Source organism: Podarcis erhardii, assembly GCF_964252035.2.
Source record: "Podarcis erhardii genome assembly, chromosome: 10".
Taxonomy (NCBI): Eukaryota; Metazoa; Chordata; class Lepidosauria; order Squamata; family Lacertidae; genus Podarcis; species Podarcis erhardii.
The window spans coordinates 41,940,389-41,963,911 of NC_138500.1; the positions used below are offsets into that span (position 1 = coordinate 41,940,389).

At 39.7% G+C, this 23,523-nt stretch overlaps 1 protein-coding gene across 6 annotated transcripts in view; it reads left to right on the top strand.

Moving 5' to 3' along the window:
• The window catches only part of PPP1R12A (protein phosphatase 1 regulatory subunit 12A), a 96,272-nt gene that overhangs the window by 4,850 nt on the left and 67,899 nt on the right, over positions 1–23,523 (top strand). For all 6 annotated transcript variants that reach the window (XM_081878572.1, XM_081878573.1, XM_081878568.1 and 3 more), the window contains exon 2: positions 22,546–22,676. In XM_081878572.1, the coding sequence (XP_081734698.1) occupies positions 22,546–22,676 (131 nt within the window). The remainder of the gene's footprint in view (positions 1–22,545; positions 22,677–23,523) is intronic.

Genomic DNA, 23,523 nt, shown 5'->3' on the forward strand with positions numbered 1-23,523 from the left:
TTCTTTCCATTTGTCAGTTTTACCTTTCTAAAAAGTTCAGTTGTCAGTATTTCAAAAACCAGTGGTTTATCAGTCATCAGTTAACTTGGTTTTATTGTGAGTTGACTTGAGCAGCTAGTATTAGGAAGATAGTATAGAAATTAAAACAATACAATAACTAAAACTGAGTGATAGAGTTGTATATTGATTCCCCCCCGCCCCATTTTTTCCTTAGGATTTTGAAAGAAGTTATTTCGTAGTGCAGTGATACTAATTCAGTTGACCAGAGTTCATTATCAATTAAGCTAAATGATTTTGCTTTTGGGTGGTATAATTTGAAGCAATGGACATAATTATATATGTATGCTCTCTTGCTAGGGTTTCAGCAGATCTTTTATTTGTCATACAAGTAAATCAACTGGGGATAGTAACCCTTGATGCTAAATGTTATTAAGTATCAAGTCTAAGAAGCTTTTAACTACAGGGCACATAACTTGGCTAAGGTTGAGTAGATAAGCTACAGAGTATACTAGTGTGTGCTTGCAAGATTTTATGCCAACAGTACAAACATTGAGTTCTTGTTCTGTTGCTTTAGTTAGTAGTTGTTGTATTGGTTCAAGAGAATGAACTTGTTCATTGTGATACCTTTGGTGTAAAACATACAGAAATTGTGATGCTAGGAAGAAATTATTAATAGTGTATCACAGAAAGGTAGTTAGAGTAACCAAACATATATATATGTTTCTCACCATAAGCTTGGCTACCATGTAAGTCTGCTGTGCGACCAGATGCATGTAAAAAGACAACTTGGAGATAATCACGTGACTGGTGAAGACCAGATTCCTTGTTCTGCCTGTTCTCTCAGTGTACTGTATAGCCATTTCTGCTAGTGGCAGTTGTTGTCTGTTTTTATGATTTTGACACTCATAAATCTATCAATATAAGAATAGATGTTGCCAAATTAGAAACCTTAATCATTGCTCTTAAACTTCTGACACCTGTACAGTTTGCCATTTTTTTAACATTGTAGTGGTAGCGCAGCATGAACCATTGAAGAAAGAGTCTTCATTAACTTTGAAAAAGTTCTAAATCCCTTAGTTAAAGCAAGTTTAATCTAAGTCACCAAAATATTTATAGGGACTGGAGGCTTCTTTTAATGTTGTTTATCTTCAGGTTTTAGTATTTTTTTTCCTGGTGAGTGTGGTGCTGCCCTCTGGTGAGAGTGATGACCAATCAGCCTTCCAACTTTGACACTGCAGTGGTGGGTGAGGATCCCTGTCCTCCGCCCCCATACTTGGGATTGGACCAAGCCAGTATCCCCCTTTGCTGACCTTAGGAGTGACAAAGACTGGTAGGAGGGGTCTTCCTTGGGTGCTTGAGGTATCTTCAAGCAGCAGTGTCCAAGTTAACTCCCTGCCTTCCTAATCCTTGGTGGGTGAGTGACTGAAATTTTTGGCTTGGTCAGTAAGGCCAACCAAAAATGGTCTATTCTCTGCTTATCCCTATTGTCTTAAAAATGCAAGTTGGGCAGAGAGCCCTTTCCCCAATATGTATTTTTGTGGTGTTTGAATGGTTTATGTGAATTTTGGTTCCTTTAGAAGAAGAAAAAAAAGAAATTACTGTTTTGTGTGTTGAGGTTGACTGCATGTGAGTATAGAGCTTTCCTGTTCGGTGTAGTCTTAAAGCTCAACTGTAATTCTAATTTTAATGGAGGCATAGCGTAGATAGCCCACCTTTGGGAATGTGCATTTATTTTTATTGTTTTTAAACATTATTAATATTTAAACTCAAGAATTTAACACAGATATTTTGTATTTACTTATATAAAATACTTAGAAGTAAAATTTATATTTCTATATTGCAGTACACCTTACATTCCAATTTATTTGTGCTTTGGTTAAAAAAAGGGCAGAATCCAACCAAATGTTTAGCACTTTCTAGTGATAGTGATTCAAGAAAGATATCCAAGAATGCTCCCCTTTGAATCAGAGGAATATAAAGGTACTTTTTAAAGTACGTTTGGCTCACCACTTACACAAGGGCTTGGTTCCTGGGATCCCATGCACAAAGGCAGAAATGCACAAAGTCTGGAACTCCTGGAACTGCTTCTCCCCGCAAGGCTGAGCGCTGCTTACCTGGATCTGGGGAGGTTGCTGGAGTGCCCTGGGAGCTCGCTCCCACAGCCTACCCGGAGTCTGATAAGCAAGGAAAACCTGCTGGGTGCGTGGGTGGGGGAAAAACAAATAAACGGGGAATGGCGGGTTTCTTCTTTCTTTCTTTCTTTCTTTCTTTCTTTCTTTCTTTCTTTCTTTCTCACCCTCCCCCCACAAGGTGTGATTGTGTTGTAAAGTGAGCATAAGTTGCAGGTGTACTCTATTATTTGTGTCAATTATACCTATTTGATTTTAGGGCTACTTAAAATTCTGGCTTGGAGAATTGGAGAAACCTAAACCTCATTACCACATTGCTGGGACTGGCTCTTTGGTATAAATGGTAACTTACAGGATGTTTGTTGAAATCTACCGTAGGTCTTTCTCCAAGCCTCTTGTGAAGTCACACGCAGTGGCTGTGTTCACACAATTTTTAAGTCAGAATGTGAGATGTTTTAAGTTTAACTTGTGAAAATCTATGGTTCATTGCAACTTCCTGGTTTGCGTGAAGGAATAAAAAAAGCAGGAAAGGTATGCATATTCTGATTTAATAAAATCCTGGTTTAATATGTATTTGTGGCTGGTATCATTCTTTTGCTATTGACTTCATATTGTGTGTGTGCATTCATGGATGCATGCATGTTGCAGGGTTGTGTGGGGAGAGCCACAAAATGTATATCTGATTTAGTGCATCTCAGTTCCTTTGTAGAGTATCAAATGCTCTAGGGGAACATCTTCCTGAAGTGGGAATCTGGAACTTGCAACATGCCTTAACATAGCTTAACATGAGAATGGGTAGTATACATCTCCAAAACTACTTTATGCCGAAGATGGATCTATGTGTTCAGGAGAAAAAGTTACATTTATATTCTTATAGCTGAAGTTTTTGACAGATATTTCACGGCATTTCGCTGCTTGTTTACTGTTAGTGCTTTTGAAATGGACATTTCTAGAGGAAAGACAATACGTTAGAGTGGTAAATTGTATTCTGGTGATATGTGTTGGTTTGGTAACAGAAGTAAGGTTCAACTGGCCAGTGTTAGAAATTAGCCAGATGCCAGGCATGTTTTGCAACTGGTGCAGGTTCAGTTGTGACCATGTGGAGAACTCTGGCTGCCAGGTTGGTGACTGAAATCTCCCATCTGGCTGGCCCTTCGATCCTTCTTAAGCAGGTAAGCAGAATTGCTTAATTATTGTCATGGGTAGGCAAACTAAGGCCTTGGGGCCGGATCTGGCCCAATCGCCTTCTAAATCCATCCCGCAGACAATCCGGGAATCAGCGTGTTTTTACTTGAGTATAATGTGTGCTTTTATTCAAAATGCATCTCTGGGTTATTTGTGGGGCATAGGAATTCTTTCATCCCCCATATATATATATATATATATATATATATATATATATATATATATATATTGCAGCCCCCACAAGGTCTGAGGGACAGAGGATAATCCCCCTACTGAAAAAAGTTTGCTGACCCCTGTTTATTGTATTTATATCCCACCTTTTTGTCCAAGGAGTGCATGGCTCACCTCCCTTCTCAGTTAATCCCTACAATCCCTGTGAGGTAGGTTAAGAGACTGTGACTGGCCCAGGGTCACCCAGTGAGATTCATGACTGAGTGGATATTTGAACTCTGATCTCCCAGGTCCTAGGCTGCCACACTAACCCAGGGCTGAAACTAGTCAAAGACCCAGTTTGGCACACACACCCGTGCACATTTGCTTATACACACAGGTTGTCCGTCCCCCCACCCACCCAATAGCTACGGCTCTGCTCTAACCATTACACAACACTGGCTTCCTAGAGTACTTCTGCTATGGGACAGGTATCTAAATTAAGTAGGTAAATATGGGGAAAGCAAAATGTCATTTAGAGAAGGATCTGAAATATTTTCCTTGAAGCTTAAATTTGTTTTATTCTGTATTTTATTTGATGGTTTAATGTCTTGTAAACCACTTTGAGATTTTTTCTTTAAAATATAAAGAGGTATAGAAATGACATAACAATAAATTCCATTGGGGAAGAAATGGTGCTTAGACATACTGTTCTGGCATCCACAACCTAGGTTTAAGGTGTTATTGGGCGATTAGTTTCTAACACTGCACTTGGCCTACACCCTTGATAAGGAAAAACGGTATAGCTGAATATACTAGTGTGAAGACTGCACGTATCTTTTTGCACATACGCAAGATAATCTGCTGCTTGTCTGTCATTGTAATAGACAGCTTGTATGGTTATAAGGGACACATTTTTCTCTACATGTATGTAAACTAGCCCTAAATTGTTTCAGATGTGGTTTACAAAAAAATTAATCCCTTTACCTCTGTCCTTTGGTTAGGGATAGTTTATAGGCAAAGTTTTAATCACTTTTGTTTAGTATTGCGGACTAAATCTATACAAAATTTGTTACTCAGAACTCACTATAGTAATAAGACAAAAGTACACCAGAGAGAGAATCAAGAAGTTAAGAGCATCTTTTGAATGAAAATGACTATTTTTCATTGAAGGTAGACTGTTAAGTGTTATGGACTCATTCCTGCTTTATTACTGTTTAGAGACAATTTAGTTTTCCTGTTTGAGTTCGTTTATCTATTGAGTACATAGTTCAACATACGAAACTGTGGAAGGATATTAGGAAATGCAGAGTTACAGGCAGATAGCACTAACTTAAAGGGTCACAACTTCATTTGCATTGTGTACATAAACTGCCACATCATTCCATACAAATGCATGAAATCCTTATTAGCATAACTCTGTTTATCTGAGTTTTTTTTATTTTTCTTAACTATAAAAAGGCAAACTCTAGTAGAGCTGCAAAACAGTAGGGCTCCTAGTAAGCAGTGCAAGGTCTGATGCTATCTGGTGGGCGGAGACATTCCAGATTCTCATGTATTGCCGGATACATTCCTGAAATGACAGTCAGTGGAAAATGTGGCATAGAATGGAGGCTTTCCTCAGCTGTCACCTTCTTATAGTCTGTTAGTGTATTGTTAGAACAATAAAGCAATATGACTGGTTCATATTTATAACAAAATGTTATCCATGAATATCAAGAATGTGCTTATTTCACAATAACTTGATCATATAAATATAGTTATTCTGAGCATTGCTAGCAAATACAGTTTCTTAAAGTCTGATAATTCATCTAGGAAGTATTGTATATGCCAAAAAGTTCAATGTCACCCTGTATAAAAGAAGGAAGATAAGGCATAGACTAGATAAGCTGTAATTTTTCAGTAGAACAAAATTCATTGATAGAGGTTCATTGCTGCTGGTTTATTTTGCCACTAGTGTGATGTTTAAGTCTATAATGTAGTACTCTGTCCCACAGAGTGAGCATTTGCAGTGCAGCACGAGTATACAGAGATCTGACTCTGCAGTCTTATACATGTCTACTCATAAGTAAGCCCTAGTAAGTTCAATGGGACATAGTTTCCCAGAAAATTATTGTGGGATTGCACCTAAATACATTTATAAGTACAAAGAAACTTAAGGTTTTGTTTTCCTGTACTGTATATGCTTACCCAAACAGTTGTTGGCTGTATTAATGCTTGTAGGTTATTCTAATTACACCCTTGCAGTTAGAGTTGCTCACCTGGGGACCAGGGCATATAATATTGCTTCTGGTTAAGTAGTTTGCCAGATTCACTGCCTTGTGATACATAGATTAGGTATGCATTGGTGAAAATGCTGGTAGTGGTGTACTTCTGTGAGACTTATTTTAATAGAATAAACTTGATTTGGGTTTCTTGAATACAGGTTCTGTAACTGTCAAATGGAAACCTGATTGCTACATCTTGATCGGTAGAAAAGGCATTTTAGTATGTTCCGAACAAATAGCAGATAGTAGGTTTCAAATAGCTTGCAACATCAGCCTATACAAGAAAATGAAAGAGAAGAGTAGCAAGGCATGAGCCAGCTTATACTTTTTCATTATAAAACCTTCAGTACAGTGTAAGTTCACTAACCCTGGTTTCTTTTCTGTAATTATTACTGTCTATATATCTTAGAACTGTGCACTGTTTGCAATTTACTTAGATAAAAATTATAACATGTCATGTGACTAATTCTGTTGCTGTAATGACTTAGCTCCTGTAACAACGATTTGAAATACTAACAGAACAATCCTAAATTTGTTTAGTGTGTGTGTGTGTGTCTCTCCCTCTCCTTCAGTCTGAGGTGGAGTAAGCCATACATCCTGAGGAGCTGGTGACATCATCTGGACATGACTGAGCTAACCTAAAACCAGTGTTCGAAACTCCTATTGTTCTAGGCACATTTTGCGACAGAGAAGTTCATTAGCATGAGCAGTTTTTGAGCTCTGGGCGCAGCACTGTGCCTAAGATTTCAGATTAAAACTACAGAGTGGAAGGAAAGATGGACTTTTTTCTGCCTTACCACTTCCAGCTACTGTCTGAATACTGGAGAAAAGACCCACTTAAGAATATTAGGGGGGTAAGCAGGGAAAGGACTAGACCATGTGAAAAATTAACATAATAATTTAACTGCAGTTCATTCATTTTCAGCTTTGTATTCTTGTTATAAAAAGAGCGCCTAGATATTATGTTGTTGTGTCCATAACCTCAGGTTAAAGTGCCACTTAGCTCCTAGCTTTCATATCTCTGTTTCTAACACTGCCTAAAACTCTTCATAAAGCACCAGAAAATTTGTATCCATGCAAATGAAAACCTTCCTCAAATGGAGCACTCCACTGAGCTTGAGTCAGGTATCCCAGAGTACAAAAAGAGACTTGAAAATATGTTTCAAAGTCCACATGGCATGCTGGGCCTAGGACTTGGACAGAAAAAAGTAGGCCTACAATGGGTTCTAAAGCATGATCTCATTAAGGAAGAGTTAGAAATAATGACCAGGATCCTTTTCCAATTTTACAAAAATCTGCTGTGGGGTGGTCCACAGTCCCAAAATATCAAATAGAAGGAATGTATGCTTGCTAACATTTACAACCACAGCCAATGAATCTGGGCCTAAACACAAGGTGGCCATTAAGACCCTTTTTGCAGTTGTAATATAACTTCTGAATCTGGCTGAAAGATTGCTTCTGCCAAGGTATTCATATGATGGGGTCCAAGATTCGTTAGAAAATTCAGACTAAACGCCATACCTTTTTTGAACTCCAACTTAAATTTAACTACCCAAGATGTAGAGAAGACTGTAGCTGAAGCTGGTGCCAAGGGAGAGGATTTGGAATGTAATTGCTCAATTTGCTTGCTACTTCCTCAAAGCAGACATACTTCAAAAGGTGAGAACAGTAGATGATGTAAAGTTGCAGGCAATTTGTGTGTGTGTGTGTGTGTGTGTGTGTGTGTGTGTGTACCATGATTCAAGCAGTGACATGCTCCAGCAATGAAGACACTTCACATAGTATGCAAAGTAACTCAGAAAGGTAGGAATCATGAGATTATCCATTCAAGCTCATCATTTATGATAGCATTCTTTATACCAGAACATCCCACTCCATATACCATAATGACCCATAAGAAGGGTGAATGAAGAATAAGTACTGTTGCTCATCTCAAACCCAGGTGGGTTGGATGGGTGGATGAAGATGACAGTGGGGAAGAAGAGAACCTAGATCGCTGACTCACAGACTTCTAGGCTAAAAAGTTGTGTTTCCTCAAAGACCCAGTATGCAAGGAGCAAAGTCAGGTGCAGGAAAGTTCAGTCTAAGGATAGCAAAAGAAGTTATGAGGCCACACCAAGATGCTGAGAACACAAATTCTGGTGCTCAGAAAGAATAACTAGCACAGTGATTTTATGCCATTTTCAGTTAAGATAGGTAAGACAGATACTTTAACATAAATAAGTGGGTCACAAGGTCAGTTAACAAACCTTTTTGCTTGCTGGGTGTGGGGAGTAGTAATGAGGTATTACTGCCTTTTACAGTTTGCCACAGCAAAAGTACCTATGTCCGTTCACATGGATTTCCTGACCTGAGACCTTTCCTGGTATGGAAGGGAGGAGTTCTTGATGTTTTGTTTATTAGTGGTTTTGAAGAGTTTTTGTTCCTTGGGCTGGGGGAATGGAACAGATCAGGGAGTTAGTGTCTCAGGATGACTAGATGACACATATATTGAATGGCTGTTATGATAGTGGAAGGAATTAGTGTCTAGGCACGGAGGTGAGATTTTCAAAAAAGGAACTAGTGTTTCTCCAGGAATTGAACCCCAGATCTCTCAAACTGGAGGAAACAAAATCTTGTATTCTGTATGTTTGTTGAATGTATGGGAGGTATGGGAGTGTGAATATAGGGATTGTTTAATGGATAAAGTTTATATTTAAAGATTGAAAAAAATGCCCTAACCACTGACCCATTGGTTTTAGTCAGTGGAGGGGAAAACATGTCCCAGCTTCAAACTGGTTTGAGACTGATTCATGGATATATTGGAGGAATGAGGGGGCTTAATTCCAGTGGATTGAAAGCTGCCCACATAACTCCCATTGAGCACCCTGTTTTGACTACTGCTGCTGGCTGTAACACCGCTATCAGTAGATTTACACCAGCTGTGGAGAACTTTAGGTGCTAGATGTTGCTGAACTACAGCTCTCATAATCGTTGGCCAACAAGTAGAGGGCTAAAGTTTCTTCACACCTGATCAACTGACAACTTTAAACACAATTTTGAAATAACATTACTCCTCGAAGGAATTGGTCCCTTTTTTTGGCAATTATTGTTGTGTCTAGTACAGGTACATCCTATCTGGAAATTCATCTGGTGTGTTGCAGTGGGAATTGCTAGTGAACACACATGTTCATATTGCTATTTAGACTAGATAATAAATAATTATAATTGTTTAATATTTTCAGAATTCTGTGACTGCCCAGATTCATCTGAAAATGTAAATCAAACAGTTAAGACAAACTCTTAGAATCTTTCATTTTACAACAGAATACTGTGATCTTAGCATGCAAGTTACAACAAATAACCTCTCCTTTGAATATAATATATATAGATTTAGGTCACATTAACTGTCCCCCTTTAATTGAAAATACCAATTGGCTACTGGCCTCCATCAAGGAAATCCAATTTTCTCCTTCTTTGTTCCCAGTATTTACTTGTGTATTTTTCATGACCAGCTGATAGTACTAAGGCTGCAAGTTTAGACACACTTAACCTGTGAATAAGTTCCACTAAATTCAATGAGGCTTATTTGAGTTGATGCACACAGAATTGCTATGGTCATTTTTTTAAGGAAGTGTGCATACTCCTCTTTGATTAAAATCAGGGTTGAAAAGTGTTTTTATTTATATGTTTTATCTTACGTTTTATAAACTCTGAACTATGTTTGAATGAAGATTACATTATTAACTGCTTCAAGAGGTCCATTAACTGTCTGAGTTCAAATCATGTGAAAAAGACGCTTCCATCAGCACACTTGTATGTAGTTCCCCTTTTAGATTGTCTAGCCAGAAGCTTGGAGTTGGACTATTTAAAGTTTGAGGGAAAATAGGATTTCATGCAATATTGTCTTGATACATTTTGAAATGGGTATTTGCATTTTTAAGAAATAATTTTCTCAATGTACTAGACGACTTTTGTCTGCTTGGCTGTTTACTTTTCAGCTGCATCTAGTATATCTATAAATGCTAATCCTTAACATTTGAACTATTGGTGCTGCCTAGCCAAAAAGGTTGCTCCATTTTTGTTTTTGTTTTGTTCTTTGCAGATAGTTGACTAACCAGTACAGTGATTCAGTTAGCAGTTAAAATGTAACCGGAAATAATTGCCTAATTTTTGTGGTGTATGATATCAACCTCTGTTCCTGTTCTCCTTTTTCTTAAGTGTACGAATGTCCCTAAATAGATCAGAACTAAGTTGCCTCTTCTGTCACTAACGACCAGAATTACAGAAGCCTTGTTTAGAATTTATGAAATACTGTTGGTTAATAATGTCATTTGCAACCATATAGAGCAGAATCAAATAATGTTATCTATTTGAAACAAGCAAAACCCATGGAGTTAAGTTTGCAAGTATTGTGTGGGATCCAAACGTGTGGGGTTTTTAAATTGCTCTTTAGGGTTCAGTTGGGGGGTTAAGGACCTAATGTGGGAAAGAGATTGTTATACCATAGCTCCTTGTCTTCAAAATCTTATACAAGTTGAGTTTCTGTATTATGTGAAAATTAGTAATGCTGTAGCGTTTTTGTAGAAATGGTTTTGTCATACAAATGGAACATTGAATCCCTGCCATTTATTGTATATTAAATGCTTAAGACTGGATCTACTTGTGTTTGAATTTGGAAAGCAGTATGACACAGCATTTGCACTGTAGGTTGTTTATTTTCACTTGTTAAAAAGAATACCACCATATGTATAAGTACTTCATATATCTTCCATAAGTAAGCTTGGGATTGTTAACTCAAAATCAGATCTGATCAAACTTTATCCCTTTAACTTGGCTTAATTTTGGCCATAAAAAGCAAATCCAAATAAAAAGCATGTTAACATTTTTTACATTCCTTAAAAAGGAAGCAAAACAATAATGAGTTCTGAATGAGAGAACTCTCCCGTCTTCTGAAGTAGAAATGGAGTAGTTGCTAATGATTGGCTTGCTATCTTGATATGTTTTAGCCATGTGATTTTTCTAATTTTTGAACACAAAATTACCGTATTTTTTGCACCATAACACTCACTTTTTTCCTCCTAGAAAGTAAGGGGAAATGTCTGTGCATGTTATGGAGTGAATGCCTGCGGGTGGCGGGGGGGGGGATCTGCTGCAGTCATGAGCAGAGGATCCATGGTTCCCCTTCCTTCCCTCCTCTGTGGTTACAAAGCATGGATCCACATGGATCCTCAGGATTTTTGCATTGGGCTACTCCAAACTCACTGTCAGATCACATGTCTGTGGCCACAGCATGAACCACAAAAATCATATATCCACTATTTCGTTTAGAATATTTTTTTTCTTGTTTTCCTCCTCTAAAAACTACGTGCGTGTTATGGTCTGGTGCGTGTTATAGAGCGAAAAATACGGTAAGACTTTCTGTCTTTATAGAGTAACCATTGTTCTCATATAAGTAGCATGCTCTTAATTTTGAATATTAAATGCAACTTGCCATTTTTTGTTGAGATATTTAATTGTACTGGACATTTTAAAAACATCTGTAGGCTGCCTTCCATAAAGACTGTTTACAACCTTAAAAGGCAATCTAATAAACAAAATTTAAAGCCAGTAAATTCACATTACAGTAAATACAAATTAAAATACAACCATATGTTCAGTAGGTAGAACAGTTCTCAAAGCCTCAGTAACTCCTAAAGGCTAGATGAATGCATGCGTCTTCAGGACGCACCAGTACTCTACAATGTAGGCTCCAGCCTTATTTCCAAGTGGACATGGTTCCATAAACTGAGTGCTAACACAGAAAATGCCCTGCCCCTGCCTGCTCTAGTTGTGGGACATCTGACAAGGTCCCTCCTGAGATTTTAGTAGCTGGGCTAGTCTGTATGGGCATAGGTGTTCCCTTGGGTAACTAGGTTGCATGTTGTTCATGGCTTTAATTCGTCAACAGAATTTTAAACTTGACCCAGCAACAAATTGATTCCTAGTGCTACTCTATCAGAAGATAAGTTACTTTAACATAGTGTGCTCCACATAGATCACATGACAGTAGTCCAGCTTTGAGGTTGCCAGCACATGGATAATTGTGGCCCGGACATCCCTGTCTAGCAGCTCTTATTTGGTGCACCAGCTGAAACTGGAAAAAGACTTTTGGGCACTGCAGACACTTGTGCCTCCGATAACATGGTTCAGTGAGCACTTTGGACTCCTCCCTTGTGCCACAATGTATCATTTGCTGTCTTATAACAGAGAGCATTTCCTGTACCGTGTAAAATGTACAAGGTGTCCACACTTCCTCTTGCATGTGCATTCACCACTCGAAGCAAGCATGCAGGCAGGCCACAAACACAAGTATTCTCTATCTCACACACTATACAGCCACACATATGTCTCTTCTTCTCTGCCCAAGTGTGTCCCTCTGTCTCTCTCATGCCTGTACTGCCTAATCCCCCATTCAGAAAAGACCCTACATGGATGAAGGAAGCACCTTCCATTTCCCAAAGGAAAAAAAAAATGCCCCCAGCAGTTTAAAAGAAATGGGCACTGGATTGCATGAATGGACACTGGATTGACAATCCCTATATTGGACTATAAGAATTGTGAACCTAAACAGCTTACGTGGGAGCCGGTTGAAGTTAAATCCTTCGAAGACAGAGGTCCTCTGGCTGGGGCGGGATGATATGGGATTGAGGGGGCAACTCCCATCTCTTGCGGGGGTGCAATTAGTGCCAGCACCGTCCGTTAAGAGTTTGGGTGTAATCTTCGATACCTCCCTCTCTATGGAGGCGCAGATTACAGCTATAACAAAGGCGGCATTTTTTCATCTCCGCCAAGCTAAGCAGTTGGCCCCTTATCTCTCTCGCCCTGACCTAGCCACTGTGATCCATGCGACGGTCACCTCCAGACTGGATTATTGTAACTCGCTCTACGTGGGGCTGCCCTTAAGACTGACCCAGAAACTCTAGCGGGTGCAGAATGCCGCGGCGAGACTCCTTATGGGGTCTTCGCTGCGAGATCACATTCAACCGGTACTATACCAGCTGCACTGGCTCCCGGTGGAGTACAGGATCAGGTTTAAGGTGCTGGTTTTAACCTTTAAAGCCCTATACGGCCTAGGACCCTCGTACCTACGGGACCGCCTCTCCTGGTATGCCCCACAGAGAAACCTACGGTCTGCAAATAATAACATCCTCAAGGTCCCAGGCCTCAGAGAGGTTAGGCTGGCCTCAACTAGAGCCAGGGCCTTCTCGGCTGCGGCTCCAATCTGGTGGAACGCTCTGTCACAAGAGACTAGGGCCCTGCGGGACCTGACATCCTTCCGCAGGGCCTGCAAGACAGAGTTGTTCCACCAGGCCTTTGGTCAGGGCGCAGCCTGACTCCCTCCTCTGGCAACCTGCTTAGAATCTTGCTTAATTAGTTGCCATTAATTTGATTTTAATTGATTTTTATAATGTAATATTTTTAGAATGTGTGAATATCTGATTGTTTGATTGTTGATTGTTGTTAGCCGCCCTGAGCCCGGCTTCGGCTGGGGAGGGCGGGATATAAATAAAATTTATTATTATTATTATTATTATTAAATTGTCTGAATTGATATTCTCTTTTCCTGAATATATTGTTTTAATAATCTCTTTAAAAGTTCAGGAGCCTCTGCACAAATGGCAGCGTAAACAATGTATGCCTATTTTAAGGTCCTAAAGACTAATTTGGCTGTGGTATAGTTGAGGGAAATTTAAAGTCGTATATTCTGTCATGGGAATTAATATGAGAGCCTCAGTAAAGTTTTATTTCAGAGCTGTGTCATTGCCCTTGAATACCCAAAAATGTTTGTTTTGGTTAGGGTAAATCAGTTTTCTTACAATACTATCAACCACATAGGCTGTTTCTGCTTGAGAGATTGTGTATTCATCACTTGTCATTTCCCCCAGTTCAAAATATCTTTGGATGCTAAGGCATCACTCTCCTGTATCATAAATTTCAAGTGCAACCTTGGAGACTGGTAGTAAACATATTCTTCATTGAATTGTAGGGTGGGAGTCTATTTCATTGCTTACAAGCATTAATTGACACTCAGTCCAAGTTGCAAATAAGCATTGTTTTTTATGCTAAACCAGAACAGCAACTCGTAGCTTGTAAATAGATGGGCTTCCAAACTACCCAGCTTTATGTACTTGTTTATAATTATGAAGAGTAGTTTCAAATTGTTTCCTGTTTCTGACAAACTAATAATGGAAATAGATCCATTTGAAAAGAGCTCTTAAGTTATTGCTGCAGACAGAGAATATTCAATAGCAGGTGGTCATACAGTAAAAAGGCGTCTGAAAGGTAGAAACAATTCTAAACTTGACACATGATGAAACTAAAAGTGTTCAATTTTATACTATGAGCACATAATTTTTTTCATTATATTTTTGTATTCCTTCCAGTCTTCTTCTCAGTGACATTTTAGTGTAATGATGAGTTTTTCTGATTGCTGGTAGTATGTGACAGGGGACCTTCATGCTGACTGAGAATTTGAACTAAGTTTCTAGATCAAAAGATGCTTTAGCCTAGGGGTTTGCGAGCCTTTTTCCAGTTGAGGATTACATTCCCTTGAGGAGCGTCTTTTGGGGGTTCCAGGCTAGCAGTGGCTAGGGCACAAACTTTTGGTGAATGAGTTTTCTCTCTTTTCCTTTCTCTGCTGGACTCCACAGTGCCCACTCTCCCCTCCATGTCATCTTATCATTCTGTTACCCCATCTCCATCTCTTTGTTTTGGGCCTTTCTCCATTTCCCCTTCCATATTAATGCAGATGGGAAATGATCATTTGTCAAATGCTTCTCCTTTTCAGTACACTCTACTTTTGTATTTCAGTCTACTCTCCTTTCCTTTCCTAGTTCCTCCTACTCTGTTGGTCATTGCAAGGCTCAGCCACACCTCCCCCCTCCTCCTCTGTGCAAAAAGAATCAATTTCCAGAGGGATGGCTAAGAGAGCAAGAGTGAGACTGCTGTACCTGGAGGGCTGCATAAAAGGCTTGGGGGCCTTAGCTTCCTCATCATTGCTCTAACCACAGCAGCATTGGTTCTCAGAAGTAACTCTTATGATTGGGGTTCTACAAATCTTTGGAACCAGTTGTTATGTCCTGCTTTTCAAGACTCTTAATTCCCCACATGTTTATGCACTGTTTTGGCGTTACTGATTATTGCCTACCCATATAATTAAGTTCCTTTAGAAAGCTTGTAAGTTGTTGAACCTCAAAAACATGATAATATTTATACTGGGAATTTTTAGTCATTCGTGTAATAATGCATGATGACCCCAGAACTAAGAGGATCTGTTGGGAGCAGAAGCGGAAAGGGGGTGGGTGTCTCCTCTAAGTTCTAAATGGGTGTGTGGGTGTATGATTTGCCCAAATCTTAATTTGAGGTGCACATATCCCATTTCCTTATTCATTTCTACATATGTTGGCTATTGGTATAGGGGTACAACACTTGATGATATACAGTGCCATTTTGTAGAAGACCGTCTTATGGAGGTGTTGCTATATCACCGTGGAAGCCCAAAGCTTATTTTAGAGATTACACCCCCAGGTGTGTTTTTTTTATTAGTCCACAGTTAAATTGTCCCATTCCCAACAACTAGATTTTCTTTACTTTTTTGTTTTCTTGTTAGTGGGGATGGTAGGCACAGTTACCTTGGGTCTGTCTATTTTGCTAATGACTTCTGTGTGGAATGAGAATAGCAAATTGTTGTTCCATTCAAAGTCTATCTGTTCACATAGGCACTTTAAAATGAGTTGAGCCCAGTATTATTGCTTTGTTGTGGAAGGAGAATTGTGCTGATAAAAGTGTCCTTCTGTAAACCGAGTGTCAATGTAGGATCAAACCCATTGTACTTAACAGAAATACTTCTATTTCATGGTATAATGGACACATCTACATCTGCTGTGTGTCACTGTGTGCTATATAGTCAAAAGCTGTTCTGTGTATTGGAGAAATGTGCTGCTGATTTTAATAATGCATTTTAAATTGCCATAATCCACCCTGGGGCATTGTGGTGAAGGGTGAATAAGAAATTGAATTAATAATAATAAAACAATAAGGGATTGTAAGGAGCGTCAGAAGTATGTCTCCATACTAGCACAATGGCAAATGGAATTAAGTGATTTAAAAAAAATTGTATTGCAAATTTCATCCAGTATTCTTTCCATTGCATTATGTGGAACAATTGGTTAGGCAATAACATAATGAACTTTTACATGCTTGTGGTAGCTAGAATTCTATGTGTGAAATTCTGAAATTCACCATTAACACCCAAAATCAAATAGTGGAAGGATAAAATATAGGAGTTTGTAGTTATGGCTAAGTTGACAATTTCTTTAAGATATTGTGGAGACAAGACAAGTTTCTGGTAATATAGCAGAATTACATTGATTGTAGGATATATGGCTTATTATCCAATATGAAAAAACAAAACAAATTCCTTCCAGTAGCACCTTAAAGACCAACTAAGTCAGTTCTTGGTATGAGCTTTCGTGTGCATGCACACTTCTTCAGATACACTGTGTATTTGAAGAAGTGTGCATGCACACGAAAGCTCATACCAAGAACTGACTTAGTTGGTCTTTAAGGTGCTACTGGAAGGAATTTGTTTTGTTTTGACTATGGCAGACCAACACGGCTACCTATCTGTAACTATCCAATATGAGTTAGGGTTTACCATGGTTTAATGCATCATCATACAATAAGCAGATCAGTGGTACATATCTATCAATCTATATCCATCCATCTGCTTGAAACTGTGATTCAAGAAATTTGAAGTACCTGTTTGTATTGCGGTTAAGTATTTCTTCAGAGGGGAAAAGCAAAATGATGTATATTGGGGATAAAAATTATAGCTTCATGTATGTATTGGCATGGTTTGAACCAGCGGTGGTTGTCTGGAAAAATGAACTTTGGTTCATGGTATATAGCAGGGCTGGCCCAACACCCTTTGGTGCCTGAGACAAGATGTCCCCCCTGATCTAGGCCCGCTCCCTGTGGGGGGAGGGGCAACACATTCAATCTGTAGGACCATCCCCCTTTCACTGAGCGTCTTGGTGAAAAGAGGGCATTCTGCAAGGTGGTGTTGCTGCTCTCCACATCTTTGGCTTTCAGCTGCGTCGTTGGCTCCCCAAATCCCAGTCTGGATCTCCCACCCCCTGTGAAGCATGCCACCCGAGGTAGGTTGCCTCATGCAGCTTCATAGGGCAGCAAGCTAGCTTCAAGGTTTCAGGGCAAACCACAAGTCATGCCTTTCTAGCCCTTTTCTGCCCCTCAGGATTTGCTGCCTGAGGCAGCTGCCTCACTCAGCCTCATATACCAGTCTTTGGTATATGGTTTGATGAAGATATCTTGCCCCAGTTTGCAGCAGCTTTGATGAAGACAAATTATGTGTTAGGGTTCAATAGGAAAGGTGTTGAAAGCACAACTGTCAATATAATGATACGCAAATCTGTGGTGTGGAATACTGTGTGGAATGCTGTGTACAGTTCCAGTCATCACACCTCAAGAAAGGGTTAGTGTAGAGCCACAAAAGGTTCAGAAAAAAGGCAACCCAAGTGCTCATGGAGCTTGAACAACACTCCTATGAGAAAAATTTGCCAATTTGTGAACTTTTAAGTATAGAGGAAAGACAAGTAAGGTATATAGTAGGTGCATAAAATTATGCATGGTGTGGAGATGGAGTGGGTTCTCATTCTCATAAAACTGGAGACTATCCAATGAAGCAGTCTTTTGGATGATTCCAGACAGATAAAAGGAAGTCCACGGTACATAGTTAAATTATGGAATGCACTCCCACAAAATGGCCACCAATTTGGTTAGCTTTAAAAGGGGGTTAGACCAGGGGTCGGCAAGGTTTACCTCGCCCAGGCTGGTTCACTCCAGTGGAGATCCCTCCGTGGCCAGATCACGCCCTCAATTTCCGGCGTCTGTGCAGAAATGATTGCTGGTGCCGTGGAAATGAGTCCCCGTGCTGCGCTGCACCGGTTTAGTGCAGCACACGGGGACTCACCGAGCAGGCAGCTTGTGGACCGGTTAAATGACCCCCGTGGGCCACTTGTGGCCCATGGGCCTTAGGTTGCCAACCCCTGGGTTAGACCAACATAACAGAGGTTAAGGTTTTCAATGGCTACTAACCATGACTGTGTACAAGCTCCTGTACTGAAGGTGTTATGCCTTGCTGGGAGAGTGCTGTTGCACTGATGTCAACACACACACACACAGAGAGAGAGAGAGAGAGAGAGAGAGATTTTCATCTAATCAAACTAGAGTATCTAGTAAAAGTGAAGTAGGAGACATGATAGAGCTTTACAGCTATCATTGGAAGCAGACCTCTCCTGTTGTTTTGGACACAAGTTATCTACTGTTCCCTAACTGAAGACTCTAAAATTTTCCACCACAAGTACTATTTAAAGTGGACACATTTGCTGTTACTATCTTTGAAAGAGCCATATTCCTGATCTGCTAATACATAGGCACTTCAGGCTCATTTTAGAAGCTTGTTTGATTTTAGCATATATATAGTTAATATATTTGAGCCTTTTGCATGGGAATCCCAGAGCCTTATATGGTCAGCTAACTTTGTTCTGCAGTGAACTGAAGGCACCCATCCAAAGGGAAAAAATTCCAATTGTCTTTAACTATCTAGTACCCTTTCCTTGGCCTCCTGCGGTAGTACAGTAGCTAACACTCTAACAATTTAAATGTAGGCTTTTACAAAGGTAGTGGAAATTAATTTTGGTAGTATTTGATAGCTGGATATATTCAGAGAGCAGAAATATTACTTTAGTAAAGGTTCATAACAAGGTCTATAGCTGCTTAGTGTAGAGATCTGAAAACTAGCATCACTTTGTGTGAGGACTTCTAATTATTTATAATAGTGATCTTGGTGGTTCTGTGCCTGTCTGCATAAGAAGTGGCAACTGACAGAGCAGGTAGTGATTTGGGGGGGACTTTCTAGGCATAAAGAAATCAAAGTCAGACAGTACAGCATGAGACTCTCAATCTCAGGGTTGTGGTTTTGAGCCCCACATGGGGCAAAAGATTCCTGCATTGCAGGGTGTTGGACTTGATTATCCTTGCGGTCCCTTCCAACTCTACAATTCTATGATTCTTTGAAATCAAACAGCTCAACACTGACTGAGCACCACAGTAGCCTCCAGGGGCGTGTCAGTTAAAGAAAAAGGGGAAGAGAGGGAATTGGCTTGCTTGAGCTGCTAACAGGTTACAGTTTGGGGAGTGGGGGAAAGGTCAGAAGGAATACATGCCAGAAGGTTAAGTACCCTCTCTGAGCTATTAGGGGAGATTTCAGGAGGGAAATTCTGCACAAATTTGTTCCTTCAACTGCTGTATAGAAAAAAGTGCTCTTTAAACCAGTCAGTTGGGGAAAGGTTTTAGGAGAGATGGAAAGAGAAAATTGATTATTTTTTCCCACCCTAAGACCTCCATAAAAGTTTTTTTTTTTCTTTTTCCCTGTCTTGAAACCTTCCCACCCTGTAGGCCCTGAATAGCATTGCAAGGCTCTTTTTTCAGGCTAGCAGGAGCCTTGAACAGGAACAATCCTCTTAGGGGCAAAGGATTCAGGTCCCCACTTTGTGTTAAAGTACCAGAATAAAAACACAACCTACAACTTGGTGCGCAAATACATATGTGTTATCTAATGTATCGAGGAGTCAACCTGGAGACTTTGATGAGCTTTTGACCATGGTTCACCTTTGGTTGCCTCCTGCAGCCTTCCTAAAGCCTGATTTAGCAAAATACAGACTTCATAATAGCTGGCAGTTTGTGATTGTGACACCTATATGTTTAGTATAGGTAGGATTACCCTGACTTTTATTTACCTTTAATGACACCAGCAAATAGCCAAATTAGACTATATAGTGTGATGACATCATCACGTCTGGTAGATTGTGCCTTCCTTGGTGGAGCCATTTGAGAAACAATGCAGACAAAGCTATCATTTTTGTTCTCTGCACTTTTATTTTGTCTTCACTTTGTAGTCACCAGTGTCTCACCAATACAGGCACAATTTTCTGAAGACTTGCATCCTGATAACTGGAACAGTACCTTTGCTGTTGCTACTGGTCATTCATCTACACTACTACAATTCCTAGAAGGCATCTGAGCTTGCTGTGTGAGTTGCTCCCAATGGCAAGAAACTTGGAGGCAAGCTATTTTGGTAACAATCAGTTGCCTCCTGCTGCTTTTACCTTACCCTCACTATCTCTGCCCAGGGATGCACAAGCAAGGGCACCTCTTGCCCATTAGTAACTAAGACAGCAGTATATCCCTCTGTGTCTTTTCTGAAATGCAGCATCTTCTTTTCTTTAACTTGCTGTTTCTTCCTTGTTTCCACAGGAAGTCACACTTACATCAGCTTCTTTTACAATAAGATAGCTGCCACCATCATGCCCAATAAGCATTAACTCACTGTTTCACCACTACCTCCCATGATCTCTGTAAAAAATGGCCTATATTCCAGACACTGGGAATTCTAGTCTTGTCAGCTCACTTTTGGAGCTTGAGAGAGGAGGCTGCAGGAGAAAATATAATGGGATAACTCAATGCATACTTTTTCACTTGGGATTAACAATATTGGAGTAGGAGCAGCTATATAGTGCATTATTGTTAATATACGAGATTATCCAGTCAACACTCCTCTCCATAATCTTACATTCAGACATTAACTGATATATTTCTTGAAACCATGGATTTGTTTTCTATACCCAGTTATTAACCTGCCATATCACAAGAAACCACCGACCCACCCATAGCAGGCCCCCTGTCACTAGTGTCCAAAACATGAGGTTGCACCATACTTTCACTTTTTCCAAGGCCTCTGGTTGGTGGGTCAGGACCATCTCACCCTGTATCACCACATGTTGCACCTTGCAAGGCCTCTGGTTAATGGGTTAGTTACACTTTTACCCATGCCTATAGCATAACTGATTTTCCTGGTAGCTGGTAGTTATTATTTCTCTTTCCCTTCAGAACCACATGTTCAGTGCATATACCAGTCCAGTTTTAGTCTGTAGTCACAATGCAATGGTTTTCACCCAAGCGCTCTATATGGATGCAGATGATGGCCCCTTCATAAAGAATATTGATTATAGTCTCATTTTTTTGTGAAATAGTGCCCCATGGTTTCAGTTTCTATGAGCCTTTGAGCAAAATTGCAGTAATGTTGGGCTGGCTAGTTTGAACCGTGTTGAAATTGTCAGTGAAGTGCACATGAATGAAAAATGACCGTAAACACCAAGCAGTACAGGTCTCTGTTGCTGCGTAAATTCTCAAGGGCTCGCTTTTGGGTAGAAATGTGTAGGGTTACACTGAGTGTGTTTTAAGACAGTGATTTTTTGAGTGTTTTCATGTGTACATGTGTTGATGGTGGCCATGAGATTACCTTTACCTTTCTATATGTTTTATAATTCTCAGTCTAAAATGCTTGCGCTGAGCGAGCCATGCTGTAAATGAGTAGCTAGTCCAGTGGAGAAAGAAAATGCATGTGATGTTGGCCACTTGTTTCTGTTAACCTTGTAATTTGCAGGCTGTAGGTTGTGTTCTGATGAGGGTCATGGCCTTTTGCTCAGGGGTTTCATTGGAGTCCTGAAGATGTTTAGGATTAGAGAGTAGCAGTTCTGACATAGAATTGTTGGACATAGTTTTTGCTTTCTACAAAAGCAAACCTTCAGACCCAAAAGGACAAAAACATGTGGCATTGTAGTGTTTGGATTACGTGCCTTGAGTGAAGGCATTGGATTTTGATCATTTAATGTTGTATAGCTCCGTGTTACTGTTGGAGGTCCCTGTGTGGCTTTTCCCCTTGCACATGGCACCCACATGGCTCAAACATGCCATAGTATGGTTTCCCATGTTTTCTGAATCCAGTTTGTGGCTGAGTGGTAAACCATAAATAAGCCAAGGTTTGTTCTTGGTTTACTTCTGGTTTATTGCTTGTGGTTTGTCTGAGAACATACTCCCCCCCCCGGGGGGGGGGAATTTGGATGGCACAAAAAGCCATACTAGAGCTGTGTGGGTACTGTGCTGAGTTGAGGAGGAACCCATGTGGGGACCTACATGGCAGGGGGGCATAGTCACAACTAAGCCGTTATTTGAGACAAACTGATTTACATGTGTGACTCAGGCAATTGAAAGCTGTATTTTAGTTATACATATAATAGAAATCTTAATTCCCATAGAAGTTTCTCAAGGTATCTAGGTACCCAAGTATGCATAGTTTTACAGTATAAGCTCAAAACTGAATTGCACCCTTAGGAAATTGACATAATTTGCTGTTTGCTATATCTTGTGATGTGTGTTTTCTCTTCTACGTCTTTGTTTTAGAAACTCTGCAGGGTCTGTTTTGTTCCTCACACTGTCAAAAAGTGAAGAGTATTAGGCTAGCTTATGGCAGATAAGACATACAACCTCACAGTTCTGTATATATCACAAAGTAGAGACATGCTCTCTGCATTCTCTTCTATCCTTCTAAGGCTGGCAGCGAGCTGGCAGAGAAGAAATATACCAAACAACCACGTATAAGAAGAACATTTTGTCATGAATGGAAGGAACATGTTGCAGGTGGCTATAGTGAACTTGAAATGGCAATAGAGATTCTTATATTTATGCAGAATATATAAAAGAAAACGATGGGCTAATTCGTGTAGCACGAATCATGTGAACATGTGCTTTATGTGGGATAATGGCTTATTGCTGCCTGTTTGGTTGTGGAATGGGCGGTTAGATCTATTGTCATAGAATGACTTTTGGCCAATTGTTAAAACCACCTTAACACTTTTTTCTTTTGTTTATAGGCTTGCATAGATGATAATGTAGATATGGTGAAATTTCTGGTGGAAAATGGAGCCAATATTAATCAACCTGATAATGAAGGCTGGATACCTCTACATGCGGCTGCTTCCTGTGGATATCTTGATATAGCAGAGTAAGGATTTTCCCCCTATATTTAACATAACTTACCTTGATGTTTAGTAGACTTATGATGCAACCGTTGCTAAGAAGCTGTTTAACGACAGAATACTTTGAGCAATGTATTCCATATTTTATGAGATGAGAACTGGGTTCTTTATGACAAGAAGAAAAATGCAGTTCCCTCACTCATAATAAAATTACGTTGAAAGGTGAATTTGAAATTTGCAGCAGTCTACATTTGTTAATCATCTTGTAACAAAGCCATATATCTGAACATATATTCTAGAAATGAGCGCTTGATACTTGATTTGAAGTCTGTGTTTTTTGTTTCCCTGTGAAATAGTCAACACTGGAGCACCAGACCTTTTGTTGATACTTAATTATATCTAGGGTTAAAGAACAAGTGCTGCATTTAGCTAAAGTTTGTCTTGTCTTATCTTGGGACGTTGATAGAATTTTCTGGGAAGTTTACAAATAGGGTGGCTGTAGCTTTTAAGGATAGCGCTCCACAATCTTTAACCTTTCAATTTGATGTATTGGGTGCCCTTATGAGGAAGAACTCTGAGCTTGAGAAACCTAAACCTGTCCAAGCTATACATTGACACCTCTTGCATTGCATATAGTAACGTAGGATCCTGTTTGTCCTTAAAAGGAAGCAGTACTAGCTGTATTCTTTCTGACTCTGCAGTATGTGTCAGAATTCTGTTTGAGCTAACATATAAACTAGAATGGCATTTTAGCAGCTGTAAATTTCAGTAATTTTTTCATGTGGCAGCTGAAACTTTTTAAGGGGTACATGAGTATTGTATATGGTTTTCGTATCTTATTTGTTCTTCCTCTCATGTGTGGGACTGAAGTTT